At 38.2% G+C, this 22,382-nt stretch overlaps 1 protein-coding gene across 1 annotated transcript in view; it reads left to right on the forward strand.

Annotated features, from left to right (window-relative positions):
* Nucleotides 1-3,898: 3,898 nt before the first annotated feature.
* Nucleotides 3,899-22,382, forward strand: part of XRCC5 (X-ray repair cross complementing 5) — a 67,117-nt gene continuing 48,633 nt past the window's right edge. The window contains exons 1-6 of the mRNA XM_026665503.2: nt 3,899-4,063; nt 9,361-9,474; nt 10,847-11,030; nt 15,179-15,227; nt 16,733-16,855; nt 20,113-20,301. Coding sequence (XP_026521288.1) covers nt 4,049-4,063; nt 9,361-9,474; nt 10,847-11,030; nt 15,179-15,227; nt 16,733-16,855; nt 20,113-20,301 — 674 coding nt within the window. The 5' untranslated portion in view covers nt 3,899-4,048. The remainder of the gene's footprint in view (nt 4,064-9,360; nt 9,475-10,846; nt 11,031-15,178; nt 15,228-16,732; nt 16,856-20,112; nt 20,302-22,382) is intronic.

Consider the following 22,382-nt stretch of genomic DNA (forward strand, 5'->3'; position numbering starts at 1 on the left):
AGTGGGTGATTTAATGATGCATTTCATAATTTTGCTTTGGGGAAGCAGGTCTCCTTGTTCTTGAACAATGGCCCCAAAGTGTACCATCCCTAATTTCACTTATATTAAACTGCTTTAGATGGATTTAAGCCGTCTTTCTGTAACTTCTTTCTGCTACATTTTTCTTCAGATATACTTCTGAAGATTTACTTTACTACCCCCCCACACACACACATTTCTTTAAGTACCGTGTTTCTCATATAATAAGGCCGGGTCTTATTTTTTTTTTGAGCCCCGAAAAAATGGCTAGGCTGTCTTTTCGGGGGTGACTTAATTTCCCCCCCTTGCATCTTTGGGCGGGCGGGCAGCGACGGCTTGAATGTTGACCTCAGCATTGGTGGGGCACTTCGTATCGGGGTCAATGCAGGCAGCACCATATCCGGGTGTGCAACAAAAGTACTTCCTAACGGCAAGCCCCCCGCCACCATTCCCCCCCATTTCGCATGTTTTAATATAGGCCTTAATTTGGGGGGAGGGGCTTAATTTCATTTCATGCCTATAAAACATGCTGGGACTTCCTATTGGGGGAGGCCGTATTGTTGGAGAAACAGGGTAGTCTGCTACTAAAAAAAAAAAGTCTTTGAAAACTTTGGATTTATTTCCAGTTTCATTCATTTTCAAAGGCTTCAGTGATATTAAAATAGGTTAAGTAACATCAGGATGTACAGGCAGAAATGAAGCTGCTTTGTGGCTCCTTCAGAACCAGAAGAATCTGTGAATTTTTTTTATATGAACAATGTCATTTATTAAAATAAAAGGGTACTTTAACTAGCCAACTTTATCTTCCTCATTCTTCTTAGTTTGGAAGTGTATTCAGGAGAGGGGGAGACCCTCTCTTCACCTTCAAAAAAAGAATTAACTCTTGGGAAAATAAATTATAAAATGAATCTAAGGGAGTTGAGCAGTTAAGAAATATGAAATATAAATAAAATAAAGTTTCAGGAAGGATAATTCCCAATTGATTTCCAGAGGACTGTGTTACCATGTTTAATTAAACCATGTTTAATTAATTAAACCATATGTTTAATTAGCTTGCATTGGAAAAAAAATTTGTGCTGATTTGCAATAAATTATGAATTTGAGGTAACACATGCTGCTTTGGGAATAATTTTTGACCACATTTGAAATTATGTTATGGCACATAAGGTAAAATTAATATATGATTGGAAACTGTTGGTTTTTTAAAAATAATTTAACCTGGGAAACAAAGGCAGGCTATCTGGATGTTTGGTAAATAGAGTTTCTTCTGAATTAAAATATGCTTTACTCTGTAGGTTGAGTAAACCATCTGTATTCAAGTTCTTTTTAGGTCACAAAAATAATAATTACCTAGCCTGTGAGATTTGTTTTGGGATTGAATTGGAACTTTCTACATATAAAACAAATAGCTACAGCTCTTCCTCACAACAATCTTCTACAAATATCATGGAATTTTACTCAGCTATATCTTATGTTTCCTGATTCTTATGTGAGGCCAGCCTTTTCTCAAAACATCTTTTCAAATCTCAGAACATAATTACTTCCTGGAGAGTTCGTTGCTATGATTTATTTTAATAAAATGTTTCTACCACATCAAAACATGTCCACATCTTCATCTGCTTCAGTTATTTCCACCCGGAGCAAGCTTCAGAGTCTCAATGAATACATTGCTTCAACATGGAGGAAGTGGCTTATTTAACATCACACAGAATCCATTCATACAGATTCAGGCCACAGCTGCAGTTCTTGAAATGAGACGCTCTTTCTTTGGATACAGCAAGAAGTTATTGTTTTTCATTTTAAAGTTTAGTGCAGTATGCTCTTGCTTCAGACCTGGGTGTGGCAAAATCAGGCCTTGTTTAAATGGACATCACATTTGTCAGTGGAAATGAGCAAGATTCCTTCAAAATCCATGATTCCTTCATCTTGGTAGAATTTCTAAACATGTAAGTTTAGAAATGGTACAATCTAAAAATGCTGTTTAATATCATGATGCTTCCTGGCAAGTATATACTGTAACTGTACAGTACTAATAAAAGAATATTTTTATCTTGGGGTTGACATGGTGCTGTCTGTGCTTGCCTGTTTTCTTGCAGACATTTCATTACCCAAACTAGGTAAACTAGCAGTGATGATGTTACCTAGTTTGGGTAATGAAACATCTGCAAGAAAATAAGCAAGCTCAGACAGCACCAAGGACCCCAGTACAGTACTAAGTCAGAATGACGTTTGTTCACCTTTTGCTCCATGTCTTATATTTAACTTTATAAGTAATCCTCACCTTAACCACAATTGGGACCAGAATTTCCATGGCTAAGCAAGGTGTTTACTAAGTGACTTACGCCTGAGTTTATTATCTTTCTTGCCATGGTTGTTAAGGAAATTGCTGCAGTTGTTAAGTGAATCAGACAGTCATTAAGTTGATCCAGCTTCCCTTATTGACTTTGCTTGTAGGAAGCCAGCTGAAAAGATTGTGCATGGCAATCACGGGACACTTCAACTATCATAAATACATGCCAGTTGCCAAGTGCCTGATTTTTGATCACATGACCATGGAGATGCTGCAATGGTTGTAAATGCAACAACAGGTTGTAAGTCACTAATTTCAATGCAGTTGTAATTCTGAATGGTTGCTAAGTGAATAATTGTAAATCAAGAATTTCCTGTACAGTGGCCCAGTTGCATCTCAGATTTGCAAGGAATTGTACCTAGCCAACATTCACTGTGCCAGAAAAAAAAGTAAGCAAGATTATAGGAATGGAAGGCTGCAGCTTAGATTAACCACATCCCCCAAAAAATTAAGCAAGTCCATTAAGAAATTCAAGGTTCTTTAGTTGGACTGTCTATTGCCAAATGGTCACTGCAGGTCGCATATTCTGAAAGCTACTTTCAGGGAAGACCTAGTTTGCTCTTAGAGGAGACACCTAGACACTAGGGTTTTATGCTAAATTAAGAAATCACACACAAAGGAAATGGCTAACCATTTCTGGACTGCTGTCAAAAAAAAACAAAACCTTCCTGGATGTGTTCATGAAATTTCCCCAGATTTGAGCTCAATCTGAAAAAATATTTTCAGTCATATTTGCAAGAAACTAGCAATGCCAAAATAAGGGCATGTGAACAGTGACGTTATCACAAACACTGCCAAGATTAACTGCATCAGATGACAGACGTTGTCATTTACTCCCTTGTTCTTACCAGCATGCTCATGAAAGCATGTCTTTCATCCAAATGAACTTAATCTGAGATTAATATTTATACTGCATGTAAATTCACTAGTTTCAATGATTTGTGTGATGGCTATTACATATTTAATTGCTGCATTAGTAAGGGTTTCCAATCTTGTTATAAACAGCAAGAAGTCCTACAAAGAACTACACCAATAACTACATATCTGAAAATATTATGCAAATAAGGATCGTTGGAGCTAAAATGTCCTGAAAGATTTCATGAAACAAATATTGTTTGCAGTCAATACATAGATCCTTACTATCAGTAGGGCTTCTCATAAGGAAGCTATCGGTTTCTGGCATTTATTAAATGCCAGAAACATTATAGTCCAGACAGTAACAGTCCAGGGTTGCCTTTACTTTGAGAGATCCATCACTGCTGTTCCAAAGGTGCTTTTTCCCAAAAGGCAAGTGGACTTTCTTGGTGTTTTCTTTGAAAACGTTCCGCTTCTTCAGTTCTAACGGAAGCTAAAGGTTTTCAAAGGAAAAAAACAAACCAAAAAAGTACAGCTGCCTTTTGGAAAAAGCAGCCTTTGGGACAACCGTGACCGGCATCGATGGACAATCTCCACAGACATCATTGCAGCCAGCTATTCGTCCTGCGGCCTCCGGCTGCTTCCTTTCTCAGCCGCGCCAGTCACTCCAGCTTCTCTTAATCGTGGCGCAGCCATCGAGCGTCGCTGTCGGCTTTATTTCTCAGTCCCGAGGAAGGCGGGACAAGTTTCGCTGCCGTAAAGCAAGGCGGCTCCACAAGGAAGAGGCGCTGGGTTTGTGGCGGAAGACCGTGAGAACTTTACAGGATGTCGCGGGGAAAGGTAACGTGAGAAACCGGGCTTTAGACCTGGAAGATTGGCGGTCAGGGTGTTTATAAATGTCTGGCATTTCCCGCCACTGGCGGCGGCGGCGGTAGCAGCATCCGGGTATCACGAAGGGAACCTCTTAGTATGCAGGAGCCTGGATCAACTGATCACCGTCCTCCTCGTTTGTTGGGGCTCCTTGATGCGGATTGATTACCCTTTTAACCATCACTATGTTGGCTCTGTAGTCAACGACGCTTAGCGATTGGAGTTTTCTCTCCCATGCCCCCCCGCCCCCCGGCCGTACAGCGCTTTGTTTTGTGAACGAGAGTTTTCGAAACGTGGAGGAGAACTAGAAGTAAACGGGTGTAAGTGGATCCCGCTACTACATAGGGAAGTTGTTGTAACAGATTGTAGGGAATCAAGTGAGCAGGAGGTGTCTATTAAGCCGGAGGTGAATTCCCCAGGAAATGAGATAGTTCATGCTGCAGTTTCTGCTATAATGACAGATAAGGGTCCCTTGTCTGTTGCTGGGAAATCGGGCTGAATCATCATCATCAAATCTGTATATAAAATACATTTTAAGAATAATAAAATATGTGCATTGACAAAATTTCCATCTGTCAATTAGGTGATCATATCAAGAGCAACCGCGCTCTCTTCGCTGACGATGTAAAGCTATTCAACACCACAGACAATATTGCTACCCTTCAAAAAGACCTTGACTATGTATCAGAATTGTCAAACAAATGGCAACTTCAAATCTCAGCAAATAAATGCTCTGTCTCACATATTGGCAAAAAAAAAATCAGAAAATAAAATACTGGCCGAATAGTCAAGACCTTATTGATGATCCAAACTCTGTCAAGGATCTTGGAGTACTCATCTCTAATGATCTAAGTGCTAGAGCCCACTATAACTACATACCCAAAAAGGCATTAAGAGTTGTTAACCTAATCTTACATAGCTTTTTCTTTGGTAATATTACACTACTAACTAGAGGATACAAAACATTTGCTAGACCAATACTCGAATATAGCTTATCAGTCTGGAACCCACATTACGTATCTGATAGTAACACAGTTAAGAAAGTCCAGAAATATTTCACAAGAAGAGTTCTCCACTCCTCTACTTGTTGCAGAATACCTTATGCCCCTAGACTTGAAATTCTAGACCTAGAAAACCTAGAACTATGCCACCTTCAGTCCGATCTAAGTATAGTATATAAAATCATACATTGCAATGTCCTACCTGTCAATGAATACTTCAGCTTCAACCATAACAATACAAGAGCAAACAATAGATACAAACTCAAGGTTAATCACACCAAACTTGATTGCAGGAAATACGACTTCAGCAACAGAGTGGTCAATGTCTGGAATACTCTACCTGACTCTGTGGTTTCTTCCCCAAACCACAAAATCTTTAACCTTAGACTGTCTTAACTATTGACCTCACCCCTTTCCTAAGAGGTCTGTAGGGGGTGTGCATAAGTGCACCAACATGCCTGCCGTCCCTGTCCTATTGTTTCTTTTCTTTTCTTTTTATTTTTCTTATATGTATCCATGTATTCATAACTATGTTTTTACTTATACCTATTATCTTGTAAGCAATTGACAAAAATAAATAAATAAATAAAAATAAATTACAAAAGGCCCCATTGTCGGGATCTACATTAATACATTATGACATTCTAGGTCTTTTGAGAAGAACTTGAGGGGATTGAAGGCCAATACTAGCCAAACAACAGCTGTAATTTCACATTGTTAAATATATAATGATACATATGAGGGCTAGTTTAGTATAATGGTTATGGCATCAGGCTACAAACTGGGAGACTGAAGTTTTGTCCCATCATAGGCACAAAGTAGCTGGGTGACCTTGGGCTGCTCCCTTTTTTTCAGCCACAAGAAGCAGGCAATGGGAAGCCACTTCTGAACTCTTGTCAAGAAAACTGTAGGGACTGGTCCAGCCAGCCATTGGGAATCAACTATGAGTCAAAGATATCTCCACCCCCAACCCACCCAAAAAAGCATTTGCAGATTTCCATATTCTAATTAGTTCTAGTCCTCTCTTAAGCACCGAAGCCAGCTGGTGACTGTGGGCCAGTCACTCTCTCTTAACCCAAGGGAGAAAAGCTGAGAACCACTGAGAACCAGAGTGATGTGATGCTTAAGCATCAAGCTAGAAACCAGAATGGATTCTATTTCCATCTCAGGTACAAAATCAGCTGGGTAACCCACGTGTCAGTCACTGTCTTTCAGCTCTAGGAAGCAGACAAGGGCAAACCACTTCTGAAAACCTTATCAAGAAAACTGGAGGGATCGTAGGAGTCAATGCTGATTTGAAGGTGCAGATGTAGAGATGTAGGCGGCATGGGGTAGGTGACCAGCTCCTAGGAAAAGCCTGGAATTGAAAGAATGGGGTTGAAAAGAATAGGTTGGAGCTCGGTGAGTCATCTAAAGCAGGTGTCTCCAACCTTGGCAACTTTAAGACTTGTGGACTTCAACTCCCAGAATTCTTCAGCCAGCAAAGCTCAGGAACTCTGGTTGAGGAACTCTGGGAGTTGAAGCCCACAAGTCTTAAAGTTGCCAAGGTTGGAGACCCCTGATCTAAAGGGCTCCAGAAGGACGGCCTTTGGAACAAACTAACCTAACACACAGCTAAAAGCAGAACTTGAAAATATCTCCTTTTGTGCCTTTTTGATCCTTCTAATAATGACTTTACCCACTTAAAAGGATATTAACAGGAGCCTCTGTGGTGCAGTGTTTAGAGTGCAGTACTGCAGGCTACTTCTGCTGACTGCTGGCTGCCTGCAATTTGGCAGATTGAATCTCACCAGGCTCAAGGTTGACTCAGCCTTCCATCCTTCCGAGATGGGTAAAATGAGGACCCAAATTGTTGGGGGCAATATGCTGACTCTGTAATCTGCTTAGAGAGGGCTATAAAGCACTATAAAGTGGTATGTAAGTCTAAGTGCTATTGCTATTGCTATATGTTAAAATGGTCCTTAATGTTTAGGGTTAAAGACCAATCTTCATATTTATCCAGAATCAGACCACATTGGGAGCAAGAACTATTTCTCAGTGAGAAGGGAGGCTGAGGAGTGGATGTTTTTATAAAGAAAGTTGGGATGTCCTATATAATTAGCCATGGTGTACTTTGTTCTTCCTTCTGGCAAATGTCATCCTAGCATGGCAGTTTCAGTACCAAAACTGATTGGATTCAAGTATGAAATTAACTTTAGGATGTAGAGTAGCAGTCAACTCAAGGGGCTTTGTAATATTCCAATATATTGGTGCATCCATTTTGGAGAATTTTTTTGGCTAAATACCAGTTTTGAGCAGCAGCTTCATTATTTATAGGAAACTGCTTTTAAATCCTGTCACTGATGAGACTAGTTTTACTGTACAGGGATTTTAATTTGTTAATTTGTTTTAACTCCTCTACTGTGAAAGTCACAGACTAATTGAGTCAAAGCAGCAACTGGGATAAACAGAGTAGGATTAGCTATCCATATCCATGAGCTATCCTCTTCCATAGAAGAGGAGGTGAGATTTGAACTAGGATATTTAATGCTAGTGCTCTCTTTTATTTTGTTTATTATTGGTACCCCAAATACAGGTAGTCCTCAGCTTACAACCACAATGGAGTCCAATATGTATGTTTAAGTGAAGAATTTGTTAAGTGAGTTTTGCCCCTTTTTATGACTTTTTTGACCACATTTGTTAAGTGAATCACTACAATTGTTAAAATAGTAATATGGTTGTTAATTGAATCTGGTTTCCTCATTGACTTTGCTTGTCAGAAGGTCGCAAAAGGGGACTACATGACTCTGGGACACTGCAACCATCGTAAATGTGAGTCAGTTGTCAATCATCCAAATGTTAATTACACAACCATGGAGATGCTACGAAGGTCATAAGTGTGAAAAATTGTCATTAATCACTTTTTAAAATTTCTTTGTAACTTCAAACGGTCACTAAATGAACTGTTGTAAGTTGAGGACTACCTGTAACTTATTGTTTAAGGTAGTCAACAGGATTTAAAAAATAATACGGGTATAATGTATTATAAGTAGTACATTTAAATTTGAGCAAAAAGTATTCAGAAGAATTTATGAATTTTGAGTAGTGATTTCTTTAACAAGTAAAGATAGTATGTTTTTAAAAGAGAATATTATTCACATTTATGAAAAAGAAGAAAGATGGAGTGTTTTTCAAAAGCAGCATTATCTCACTTTCCCGGGCCTTTTATCTTCATATATACAGCATATTTTATTTTTGTTCTGCTTCTTTTTCTAGTAAATAATTCCTTGTGGGCCCTACATTAAAAAAATTTGCATTGGGATAAGGTCATTGTGCATCCTAAAGAAAAAAGAAAGAAATACCCTGCAGGCAGAGATAAAGAGAAGGGTTTTTTAAAATTCTTCCTCTGAAATGAAATATTCCATGTTTACTTTTGCTGTTTCATATTAAACAGCATTTTATTCTGATGGCAATAAAATTTATTCTGCAAAGATAATTGAATAGATTTTTATCCTCCTTTAAAAATATTTTAGTTTATTTTTCTATGGTGTTTTTTCTGGTACAGATAAACATTTTCAAACTATTGTATAGTTTGATAGAATAATTAGGTGAATGTTTTCTCAGAAGTACATTTCACAGGTACAGTATTTACTTTCAGGAGATTGCATATAGGGCTGTAACTTTCTTTGCAATGGGATTGTATTGTAAGATAACCAGTGGCAGAACCTGGGGGCAGAGTTGAAACAAGGATCAACCAAGAATCCCTACATACTCACAAGTAGATTAAGTCCAACCCGCTTTGAATTCTGTTGACCCTTATCTAACTCCTAGCTGATGCTAACCCTTGTTGAGATGAGCATAGGCTTTTTACAATAAATCAGTTTAATTGAACCTTCACTATGGACCTGATCTTTTTGTACCTGGCATGTATACTGTATATCTAAAATATTGTTACTCAAGAAAACTCCACTGAGTACCATAAATAAATTACAGCAATACAGCAAATACAAATGCACCCCTTGTTTTGCAATTGCCTTATGCAGCAATTATTCACAGTTATGATGGTGATGGAAAAATAATTTTGTGACCAGTGCCTGCATTATGGCCTTTGCAAGTCTGTAAGGCAAAGGAAAGCTGAAGTAAGATCATGACTGCTTCAGGTAACAGCCAAGTTACCAGTGCCAATTGTGGTCACCAAACAAGGACTAAGTGTAGGTGTTTGCATTATGTCATCTACCTGTCATTAATCTTATTCCATCTATGTTTGTGCCTCTTTTCCCTTCAAAGACTGCTGTGGTGCTATGCATGGATGTTGGTTTTTCAATGAGCAATTCCGCTCCTGGAGAGGAGTCTCCTTTTGAACAAGCCAAGAAAGTGATAACAATGTTTGTGCGGCGACAGGTAAAAGAAGGACACCAATAATGATATAAGTTGTTATAAACAAGAAATCACTAAGGATGATTGCAAACTGCAACTGAGTCTGTTTAAATTTATGTTTCTTTAATAGATGGCTTCTGGTGTCACTTTGCTACTTCTGGAAGCCATCAGTCAGTTGTTCTAGAGCAGGGGTGTCAAACTCCATTTCATTGACGGCCTCATCAGGGTTGTGTTTGCCCTCGGTGGGCTGGGGTGAGCGTGGCTAGGGTGGGTGTGGCCAGCTCGACATCATTCAGGTTGGGGTTGCCTGTGGTGTCCAGACCACTCTGCCAGCGAAAATGGGCTCCCGAGCTCTGTTTTCAGTTGCGACGGCCTCCTGCAACCCTCTGCCAGTGAAAACGGAGCTCGGGAGGGCCCTCTGTGGCCCTTGTGAGTTCCGTTTTTGGCTGCAGTGGCCTCCTGCAACCCTCTGCTAGTGAAAACGGAGCTTGGGAAGGCCGCACACAGTCCTCCCAAGCTCCATGTTCACAGGCAGAGGCACTGTGGGCCAGTATTTTGCTGTTTCCAGGGCCGCCCCATGGGCCAGATCTAAGCACCCCGCAGGCTGGATCCAGCCCACGGACCTCGAGTTTAACACCACTCTTCTAGAGAGTCAAGGAACTCTATTGTCATGGGTGCCATGATGTTAGGAAAACCTCAATATCAAATCTTAGAGGGTGGAAGACAAATTGGAGAAAAGGCTGTCTTCAGCAGAAGCTCTTGCACATTTCTTGCAGTGCTTAGCTGAAAATATGTTTATTAGGGAGATGTGGCACAGTATAACCGGATGTATGTTACGGTCCAGTACTTGAAAGCCTTGGGTGAAACCTAGCTTCAAGCCTCTTCTGGGTTAATGAAGTGAAGTGCTGGTGGGAAATTGACATTTTTCAGCCACTTGAGAAGGAGGTGCATGTGCTTCATGAACATTTCTTCTACCGCAGCATTTGTATCTCATTCCCCAGAGTTATCCTAAGCAGAAATATGCAGTAAATAAAGATGAAACTAAAGAAGATAACTTCTTTCACATCCTAACATTATTTATTTTATTAGTCATTTGATGCAGAAGGAAGAAAGCAATGTGTTGTTTTACAACCCAGAAGCTGATGACTATTGGTTTTTTTAAAAATACTTTTTACCCAATGAAAGCAGACTTTTTAAACATGCTATTATTTAGATTAAAAAATTGTTTCAATATATTGACTTTCAATCTTCCCAATATGCTGGCAGTTGAGCACGAAAGCTTATATACAATATGATGCAGGAAAAATGGGAAAATGAAGCTGTAGCAATGAAGGATTTTATGGTAAAGTCTACACTGCTCCCTTGTATTTGTATTTCATTTTTCAACAATCTGTAGGTATTTGCTGAGAATAAAGATGAAGTTTCTTTGGTTTTATTTGGCACCAAGAAGACTTCCAATAGTCTTGCAAGTGGGGACCAGTACCAGCATATCACTGTGCAGAGACACTTGATGCTGCCGGATTTTGATTTGTTGGAAAACATACAAAACCTGACTCCACTGGGCTCTGAACAAGGCGACAGTATCTTTTTTGAACACTGAAGTTTGTTGTCCAGCAGACATTTGTACAGAGAATTTCTATTATTTAAACAAAAAAAGTATGAAACCTTTAGTATTAATCAGACACTAATATTGTTTTGTAGGATCCAATCTGAGTCGGTCGCTGGGACCAGAGATTTAGTCTTTCAAGCTTTCAGTTTTGTGCTGGGCCCCATCCTCAGGGAACTTCTCTCTACTAGAAGGTGTGCTTTGGGCTATTCTATGTGCAATGTTTATGTGGTGCTTGGTTGTATGTGTCTTTTATTTGTTGATTGGAGTATTGATGGCAGACTATTACTGTAAGTCATTGGCTGTTGTTTCCTTGTGCCAAGTCCTCAGCTCCTAAATTCTTGATAAGCTGGTGGTAAATTAGCACTCTTTTTTTTTTTGAAACAAATTTTATTAATTTTAAAGACAAACAAAGCATCATTAAACATTGCAAACATAAAACCTCTTTCCATTGTAAATTTTTACACGGCAGATAAAAGATTATTTTATACAGCATAATTCTAATTTATCCCATTTCCTTATAGACACATAAATATCTTTTAGGAAATTTCTCATTATTTCTCTTTACTTTTATTCAATTACATTTCTTTTCTATATTTATCTATTTTATAGCCATCATATTTATATTTTCATCTGACTTGTTTACAAATATTCTCATCTGACATTCCTCCAAGGTTTTATTGATTCTTAATCAAACAAAAACACACAAAACACAAAAACATAAAACTTCTTTTTAGAAAGTGGCTTGGCCCCAGGTTACCTCTCTTTGTACGGACTTCAATTAAATTCATGCTCATCTTATATACCATTACTTATCTTATTTACCATTCTATATCTTCTATATAACTTCTCCCCGCTTTTCACTCTTCTTAATTCTATTTTATTAATTTCATCTTACTTTAAATCATTATACTTGTATCTTTTGTCCATTCTTTTCCAATTATCCATTTATCTCATTCTCTTTAATATATTAAAAAAAAAAAAAGATTTCTCCTGGAATCACTAATCGAAGTATGATGCCTTTCTATCCCCTAAGTTGACATTTAGAATAATACCTAGTTCCCAATCTGATTCTGCTTAGTACATTCTACCTAATAAATTTTAAGAAAAAGAAGAAAAAAAAGAGAATAATAAATCTATAAAATAATTAACTTTTTTTCTTTCTAATAATTACCATTACCATTCTAATTTTTTAATACATTTTAAATAATACATTTTAAACTAAAAAAAATAAAAAAGAGAAAGAAAAAAAGTTATGATAACATTAAGAGAATAACAAATTAAACTCTATCATTAAATCTTGAGCATTTTACACATTCTCAATAATATTAAATGTTAAGATCTATCATTAAATCTTAAACATTTTAATATTTTAGTTTATTAAATCTTGTAATATTCCAATTATCTATTTCAAAAACAAATACTACAATAATAAGTTTATAATAACATTAACACGAGAGCCAATAAACTCTATATTTTAAACATTCCCTTTAATATTTTATTAAATCTTAAAATCTATCATTATTAAGCATTTTGATATTTTAATATTTTATTAGTTCTTATAAAATTCTAATTTTCTATTTCTAATACAAGTACTACAATACTATCTTATGTACTTTTGCAGATTCTTTTTTTTTTTTATAAATTATACATTACCCTTTGTCCCTAAAAAAAAATTTCTTTTTCCCATCTTGTTTTATACCTTTGTGGCTTTTTACCCCCTTTTCCCTTCCTTTCTTATCCCACCTAGTCTTTTTACCCCCCCCCCCCTCTCCTAACCTCCGCCTTTTTACCTTCCCCTCTCTGTTGTATTCCTCTCTTCTTTTGCTTTCTGGCATTGTATTGATTTTGCATCTCATTTTTCTCTTTCTTGGGTGTGTTTTTTAAGTCTTAAGTCCTCCATTTTCCTTCCTCTCTTTCTCTTTTCTTTCTTAGTCAGATTTTTTAATTCATTAAAGATGGCTTCTTCTTCTTCTTCTTCTTCTTCTTCTTCTTCTTCTTCTTCTTCTTCTTCTTCTTCTTCTTCTTCTTCTTCTTCTTCTTCTTCTTCCTCCTCCTCCTCCTCCTCCTCCTCCTCCTCCTCCTCCTCCATTTGTTGTTGTATTTGCTGATAAGTAGCAAGCGCCATTTCTAAAAAGTGAAAGATATCTCCCAAAGAGTCCTTGCTTTCTTTCTTTATTTTTCCATATTCCTTTCTTAGTTCATCAATAGATAAAGCCATTCTTCTTCTTAGAACAACCAAGATGTTTCAAAACTTAAAAGACAGTTCCCCAAAGTCCTAGAGTCATCAAGCATCCAAACAGAGCAGAAAGTTCTTCCCTTTACACTTTCTCTTCCTGGGGTATTATCAGTTAAGAAAGGGAAAAAAAACCCAGTCTGTACTTTAAAGCCTTATTGCAGTTAACTTCTAGTCTCAAAGTCTTCAAGGCATCTCCTCCAACAAAATCTTGATATAGGTTTTTTTTTTGTCCTCTCCCTTCCCACTTGTAACAAAGAGCTTAAAATTTTACCTTCTTTAGAAAAACAGGTTTTTCAATGTCCATTTGCTAGGTCCGTAGGGAAGGAGAGTAAACTTTCCCTTTCAGCACTTCCCTTCGCCGCTTTTAGAATCTCTTCTGGAAACAACATATCATTCAAAAAATCGTGATTTTTCAGGATGTTAAATGTATCTTAAAGTCCCGGTAGCCAAAGAACTTTCACATCAAAACTTTCAAAACTTTCTCCTTCTTCCTCCTGCGCATTCTTATCCAGTTGCCGGCTTCTTTGTGGCGGCCATTACTGACCGCCGCTCCACTGCCTTGAGAAAAGGGGGTTTTGCAGGGTGGGGAGGGGGTCTACGACACCCCCGAACCCCTATCCGGATCCCCCCTGTCTTCGGCTGCCTCTACGGGGCAGCCTTATCCTCCAGACCTGTCGGGATCGGAGGCACCAAGACGGCTAGCGCAACAGGGATCGCGCTGGATCGCGAATCCCTGCCGCCACCGAAACCTGGCAAACTGGAAGTTCTCGTAAATTAGCACTCTTGTTGACTGACAAAGGGCTCATTTCCCAGGCTTCAATCATTTCCCTGGCTATCTTAGTAGCTGTGAAATTTCAATCATTTCTCTGACCCAACAACCTGGGTAGCTGCGAAATTGAATGTATGTCCTTGTTCATTGCAATGTGAGGCTACCAATGAGTTTGGGTCTCTTCGTCTGACCGCTGGCTTATGTTCTTGCGATCTGGTGGTTATCTTCTTCCCCATCTGCCCTACATGCAGGGGATCCAGTAGACTACATTAGAACAACTTAATAGCTGGTCATCAACACCCCAATCAACAAGTAAAAGCCACAAAACCCCCCACAAAAACACTACATATAGAATAGCACAAGGCACACATTCTGGTAAAGCGAAGTTTTCTGAGGATGGGCTCCAATAAGAGTCTGAAAGCTTGGAGAACAAAATTTCTGGTCCCAGTGACCAACCTAGATTGGATCCTGCAACATTATCCTGGGACATGTATACTTGCCTGCCTTCATGGTCTTGTTTTATTGCATTGTTGGTAGAATTTTAATTTACAACATTTTCAGTCTACAATTCTATACATGTTCTTAGACACTCATGGAGCCTCCTCTTTTTGTGAGGTTTGTCTCATAAAACCTGGTTTTCTTTAATGCATGCTCATCAGATTTTTTTCCTTTGATAGAGAGAAAAGATAAATCTAGAGGAAGAGATTCAATACAGGCATCACAGCTCCTTTGCCCAGTGAGGAAACTCTGAAATTTCTGTACTATGTTATGATACCGAATTATATTTGAATTAACTTTTCCCCTGTATAATATGGAAAGAAAAATAATAACAGCTACATCAGGAAGAAGAATTAAATATTCTGTCCATCCTAGACATCCCATCCATAAGGCCTATTTTAATGTACATGTTAACAGTTCTGCTTACTTGAAAGATACTAGTTTTGCTTTTCCCGATGTCAGTGCTAGCTGAAGAATGTTGGAAGCTGTAGCCATCAAAGCTGGGGATTGTGAAGCTGAGAAAAGTTGCCCTCAATAAATGTTGCATAACAAATCCTGGCCAGCATATTTTGAAATGTGTCATTTTTAAAAATTATCTTTTCTTAACATACTGAAGTTCTTGATGCGCTGATTGTGTGCATGGATTTGCTTCAGAAAGAAACGATGTAAGTATATGGCTGTATTTAAGAATTCTGAAAACTGCTGTAACAGCATTCTTCTATAGTTAGAATACCAAATGTGATGAAGTAGAGACAGATACAGCATTTTATATTTGTTAAGAAATTATACGTGCTATTGAACAGAGCTAATTCATCATCACAAAAAGAGAGGTGCTCACAAAGAAAGCAAAAATTCTCAGGCATTTTATTAGGCTACTTAAACATATGTATTAAGTTGCCTCATAAAATGCCCGAGAAATTTTGCTTTCTTTGTGAGCATCTCCCTTTTTGTGATGATGCATCAGCATCGTTCAATAACACATATAATTTCTTAGAAAATTAACCTAATACATAATGTATATTATGGAAGTTGTCCCTCAGGTTAAAAATAAGTCCACTTGGTCAATGGGGACAATGAGAGATTCCTCACAATAAGTGATTCCTCATAATCATTGTTCATAGATTTGTGTCTATACCAAGAAAATCCCTGGAAATTGTTAGGAATATAAGTCACCCAACAGGTATTTGGGTTAGAAATATATAAACCAGGATAAACATTTTAGTACTATGTCTTTTTAAGAGATTGCAAAAACTGCAATTGGGTGTGGTTTTTCAAACAGCCATAAGATGGAGCCAGAAACCTGGATTGTCTTAGTCTGAGTCTCAGAAGAGAGTGTGAGTGTATCTCTGTTTCCTTCTGTTGGAAAGTATTGCCGTTGCTCCATTTTTCCTAATTGACTGATATTACTAGATTTGATGTAAGTCTGATACTGAACTGTTTTTGACACTGGAATTTGATATTTGGATTATCCCTGGATTGAAAAACTGACTGATTTACCTGTGAATGACTTTTGGACTGCTTATTTTGGACTTTGCTTAACGTTTCTGGAAGTAAAAACCTACATTTATTGTACAGTGTATCTGTGTGCTGTATGTGTATTATTCAAACACTACTCTCAAATACGTCTCCCTGTATGCGCTCATTCTCCTAACGGGAAATTACCTCAACAGAAATGGCTTAGATAATAAACTTCAATTTTTTCAAAATGTGAGTTGAACATGAGAAGTACTTATCTTACAAAGCGGCCTATCAGATTAATGTATTGCCCAAGGACTCAGCAACAACGTGCTAACATTTGGATGCGAATTCTGGGAAGTGAATTCCAAATGTTTTTGGAAGTTGTTAGCATAAGGAGTGCTTATTAACCTCAGTTTAGCTATCCTGATTTACAATAAATAGAAGTTCATGTTGCAGGCTGTAAGAACATGTACTTCTGTTGTTTTCAATAGATATTTAATATTTTGGTGATTTTCTATTCTACCCTTCCAGACAATGATTAACAACAATCAGAGAATATGGTATTAATTAAACATATTTTATATTGACTTTTTAATTCCTGAAGCACATAGACTGACATCATTAGAAGTATAAGTCTACTTTCTGTTAGGAAGTACAGTATTCCATGTGGATAGTCATGTACGGTAATTGAAATGTTTTTCTAACTTTTTAGAGGAAAAAAATATGACAAACGGCACATTGAGGTTTTTACTGATCTTGGGAGTCCCTTCAGTGAAGATCAACTGGATATTATCATAACTAACTTGAAGAAAACCGGCATCTCCCTTCAATTCTTGTGAGTGAAGAAAGAACTGTGACAAATTATAACCAGAAAAGAATGTATCCCTACTCTTAACTTAAGCATTCTTAATGTTTTTATTGCAAGTAGTCCTAGACTTACAACAGTTCGTTTAGTGACTCTATGAAGTTAGAACGGCACTGAAATAAGTAACTTATGACAGATTTTCACACTTATGACTATTGCAGCATCCCCATGGTCACATGATCAAAATTCGGATGCTTGGCAACTGGTGCCTATTTATAATGGTTGCAGTGTCCCAGGGTCATGTGATCACTTTTCGCAACCTTCTGACAATGTCAATGGGGAAGCCAGAGTCACTTAACAACAGCATCATAGGTGGTATTCAGCAGGTTCTGACCAGTTCTGGAGAACTGGTAGCAGAAATTTTGAGTAGTCCGGAGAACCGGCAAATCCCACCTCTGACTGGAGATTTTACAGTATGCTTCCCCTGCCACGCCCACCAAACCCTGCCCACAGAACAGGTAGTAAAAAAAAATTGAATCCCACCACTGAACAGCGTCACTAACTTATCAACTGTAGTGATTCACTTAATAACTGTGGCAAGAAAGGTCGTAAAATGGGGTAAAATTCACTTAATAAATGTCTTGCTTAGCAACACAAATTGTGGGGTCAATTATAGTCGTAAGTGAAGGACTACCTGTGCATTCTTTCCAATTCACTCCTAAAAAGAGATTATGTCCAGAAATCAGAACTATATCTGTGGATCAGAGGTGGTTTTCAACAGATTCTGACCAGTTCTGGAGAACCAGTAGCGGAAATTTTGAGTAGTTCGGAGAACCGGCAAATGCCTCCTCTGACTGGAGATTTTGCAGTATCCTTCCCCTGCCACGGCCACCAAGCCACACCCACAGAACCGGTAGTAAAAAAAAAATTTGAATCCCGCCACTGCTGTGGATCTATTCACTACCAGACTACTCTGAAAATTCAACTGCAGGATCAAATTTAATAGTGGCAGGGAAAGTGGCGAAAGAAAGACTGAGTTTGAAAATGGGCTGGATTCAGCCGGGGGTTGCGGAAAAAAAAATCTCCCCCAATGCATCTTTAGGAGACAGGCTGACAGGCAGTGGCTCAGAAGGCTGCTGATTGTTCTATTCTACATCCTCATCTTCTTGCTTGTCAGGTGACCAATTGTAGAACACACACAGTCTACTCTGTCTTTACAGGTGCGCCCATACACACTTAAGTCACACAGATGCAACAGAAGGGGAGCGTAGAAACATATACAGGCGCAGAGTTAGTTACGCAGGAGGCAGTGCAGATACTTCTTATAGCCACTCCTGGTGAAAGGATTAGAAAGCATTCAAGAAAACACGCTTTGTGTACTTTTTCTCTCTTGTGCAATAGCTACTGCAGCTTTCCATAGCCAGTCCCAATTACAATAAAAACAAACAAATCTTGAATCCAGGAAAGCTGATCTTGGCAAATTATATATGTAAATTAAATGAATTTCCATACATTGATTATTCTGCATACCCTTACTCTGATTTTAGTAGATTTACAAAGAGGGAAAGAGTTATGGGGAACATAAACTGTGGCTGGGTTTATTCATCAGGCTAAGCCAAATGTGACTTGCCTGCTTATGGCTTAGCATATTATATGAGTTGTAGTTTATTCAGAAAGCTATAGAAAAATGAATCATGTGCTTAGAATAACAGGTCAACCAACTGTCTATTTCCTGGGCCCTTGAAGTGCACGGTTAGTTTTCAGAACAAACAGGTCAAATTATCTTTTTCAAACGATTATCATTTTTTAAAAAAGTTTTAAAATATAGCTGACATTCAGGAAATTAAATGTCTCATCTAGTACAACATTTTTGTACTGTTTTCCCTGCTTGTACAGAATACAGGCAGCTCTGGCTATTAATATAGGCCCGGAAATAGACAGTTGCGGGAAATTGTTTCTGTCCCTAGATTTTTAAGTATTAGGGGAGAAAAAGTGGTGACTCATACACACACAAAACAGATATGTGAAACAGGTTGTTTTAGTTCAAATAATGGTGAGAATTGCGTTTACTTAATAATAATGTTTAGATTATATTGATCCATCAAAAGACACCAGGTAGCTGAAAATAATAGGCAGTTGTATTAAATATACAGAATTATATAGTCTGCTCAGAAAAGACACACTGTGGAACTCAGTTTTCAATAAGCACGAATAGAATTGTAGCCTAAAAAAAAGAAAATGGAACTCATTCTGATCTATGTTTTATTTTCTATAAGTCAGTGAGATGCAACGGGCCAGATTACCATTTCTGACAAATCAGGAATAGCCCGTCTTCTTAGATATATATTTAATTTAAGAGTTAGGGAAACTAAAGCTTCATCTTTCATTCAGTAGCTGTGTTTTTTCTAGAAAATCAGAAATGACTCTGTATAAGTTGCATCTCTTTCTTTTTGCCTCTTAACCTTCGACATGGGGAAAGTGATTGTCTTTGGGACACAGTTTAGAAGGGAAGGTTAAATGCTTCATTCATCACATCCTTCCTGAAGCTTCTGTTATGTGAATGTATTTCTAGATAGTCACAAGTCCACTCCAGGGATAAATGGCTGTATTGGGGAGTCCAATATTAATTGCATCCTTTTTCCATTATCTTGTTTTTATGCATATAATTTTTAAAAGAATAAAAACAATACACATTTTGAAAGAGAAAAATGAGGAAAGAAAAGGAATAAATTAAAGCGCAAAGAAAAAATAGAGAACAGAAAGGAAAGGAAAGGAAAAGTGATAAAGAAGCACCTGCCCGTCTTCTTAAAAGCAGTTGCAAATACATTACCTTCTCTCTCTTAAGGCCTTTTTCATTATCCTGAACCGATCATGATGGGACCTTTTCTGTCTCACCAGTTGTTATAAAGAGGATTTACTCTAATATATAGATTTGTAGCTGGCATTAATGTACAAATGACAACAAAATAGAATTTCTGATAACTGTAGTAAATTCCCCATAGAGGAAAATATGTACACTTTTAACAAATTCTTTACAATTTGCAAACTACCAAGAAATTGCACAGTCATGCTCCCATGACTAATACTGCAGCAATACCTATCTGTAGCAATTGTTTGCTATGACTTGACAATGACATTTTTATTTTTAAGTTATATGAAAAGATGCATTCAAAGAGTCAGTTTTCAATTTTCCTTTTAGATTCTTTTTTTTAAATAGAAAAGCTATTCCCCTTGTTTCCTGAGGAATCAGGGATGTAAATTGAAATCGCTTTCAATTATTTTTTTAGTTTGCCGTTTCCAATGAATGACGAAGACAGAGGTGAGAATGCATCTGCCGGTACGCATGATAGCAGAAACAAAAACTCTTTTCCAGCAAAGGGTCTAAGTGAACAGCAAAAGGAAGGGCTCCAGATGGTGAAAAAACTCATGTTTTCATTAGACCAAGAAGAAGGCTTGGAGGATATTTATACTTTCAGGTAAAATAAAAATCCTCTGGTTCTTGTGAAAAGAACTCTACTACTTTGGGGCATGTTTTCCTTACTCAAGGCTTCAGTAGCATCAATGAAATTTTTTCTTCTCCTTCTAAACTATGTTACTCATGTAGAAAAGAATACCAAGAGTTTCCTTCTGCCTTTCCTGCTATGCTTCACCTCTTGCACCTTATCACTTATCTACTTTAACCCAGTTGAGTTTCCAGATTTATGGATGCAAAGAGCGGTGAGCACTCATACAAAAGCCCACTCTTGTTATAAAGTTGTTAGGCTAATATTGAAGCAGTAGCTGGCCAGCCATGTCTGAGCTTGTATGCAAAACCTATTATGGCCCAATTAGTATTTGATTGTGGAAGTGCTAGGACATATCATTAGAACATGTTGGGAAATCAAAGCCAAAGAACATGACAAAAATAGCAAAAAGAGACAAGGGCAAACTACTTGCTTGCTCTCGCCAAGAAAAGTAAATAAAGGTGACTTTTGAATCATTAGGAGACAAATTCAACGCAAAAGAGATTTTACCTTTTGGGATAATTCTGCATGACAGCCTTCCGCTGCTTTTCCCCTATGCTAATCCTGACTGAAAGTGACACCTTAAAAATTCTGTTCAGAGTTTATCACTTTGGCATTGATGATGGGCCAGGTGTTTTGCCTGGAAAACAGTTACTCTGCTCCTTGACTGGTGGATTCCCAAGCATCTTTATTCTGCCAACCTCTGCTAGGACAACGTATGGTTTCCCTTCGCATGAGTGAACACACAGCTGTCACAGAACCATAGGCTTGGAAGGGACAGTAAAGGTCATTAGTCCACTCCCTTGTTCCACGCAGGAGTTGCTTGGTCTTGAGGAATGCTTCATAACAGCAGTAGATGGGGAAGAAACACTACCATTTCACTGTACTTGCTATCACTTAAGCTAAAATCAAAACTAGCAAGAAGCACCCCAGTGTTTCACAATCTATCGGTAAAGGGAACCCTCTCCCCAAATCCTGTCAACGGGAAAGCTAGCAGCTCCCCAAATCCTGTAGAAGGGAAAGCTAGTAGCATTCTTATTAATTTCACCCCAATCCTTAAGTACCCCTTCAATACCCCTTCCCCTACATCCTGCCTGGAGAATTCTGGGAGTTGAATTCCACACATGGTTAAGCTGCCATGGTTGAGAAACACTGCCCTAGGGTGTCACAAGCGAGCATTGCGGCTCCTGAGTATGCCATGAACTACACTGAAGGGTGTTTCTGTAGATAATATGGCACTGCCTTGTTGCATTTACATGGGTTATTTCTCTACAGGACATCAAGCAGAGATGAGCACTACCTCATTACATTTATGTGAAATTGGTAAAAAAAAAAAAATTTAAACCCCACCATTTCATGAGCCCAAAAGTGAGGAAAAGAGGCCATTTCTATTCTGGGGAGGTTTCTTCAGAAGAGGGAGCTGACATTCAGCAGCCCCTGGCAAAGTGGCTCTGGAAGACAACTAATAGCATTGGTGAAGAGGGAAATGTCCCACCAGAGTGTATATTTACCAGATGGAGTACAACAACCTGAAGTGCAGCAGAAGGACTGTTAGGCATGGTGTGCACTGTGGGAATTCAGAAAATGTGGCTTTAGATGTGAAGCCAGAAAAGTTGAATAATTTTACAAGCAGGAAGTGTGGAAAACCCTTTGTGTTCATGAGGCAGATGCTACTTGAAATTCTGTATTAATCAAGACACAAAGTGCAAGAATATACAGCAGGGTTGTCAAACATGCAGCCTGTAGGCCGGATGCATCACATGCTGGCCAGGCTTACCCCCAGTTTAGTGAAGGGGAAAAAAGTCACGATACATCACATGACGACAACGTGATGTCTCAAGTTTGACATCCGCGATGTAGAAGGATCCTGACGTGATGTCACAAGTGTAGTACTGTAACAAACATAGTGCTTGATAAATGGAATCTGAATGTGTGAATAATTTCTATGGAAGAGACATTACATTTGCTGCCATATGAGGATTTGGTCGGATTTCTATCCATGAAAAATATGTCAATTCTGACCCAGAGATTTAGTGAGCAGATGGAGAAGTGAT

Source organism: Notechis scutatus, chromosome 1, assembly GCF_049901735.1.
Source record: "Notechis scutatus isolate UNSWTSFEM ecotype Mainland chromosome 1, rNotScu1.2, whole genome shotgun sequence".
In the NCBI taxonomy this organism is placed as follows: Eukaryota; Metazoa; Chordata; class Lepidosauria; order Squamata; family Elapidae; genus Notechis; species Notechis scutatus.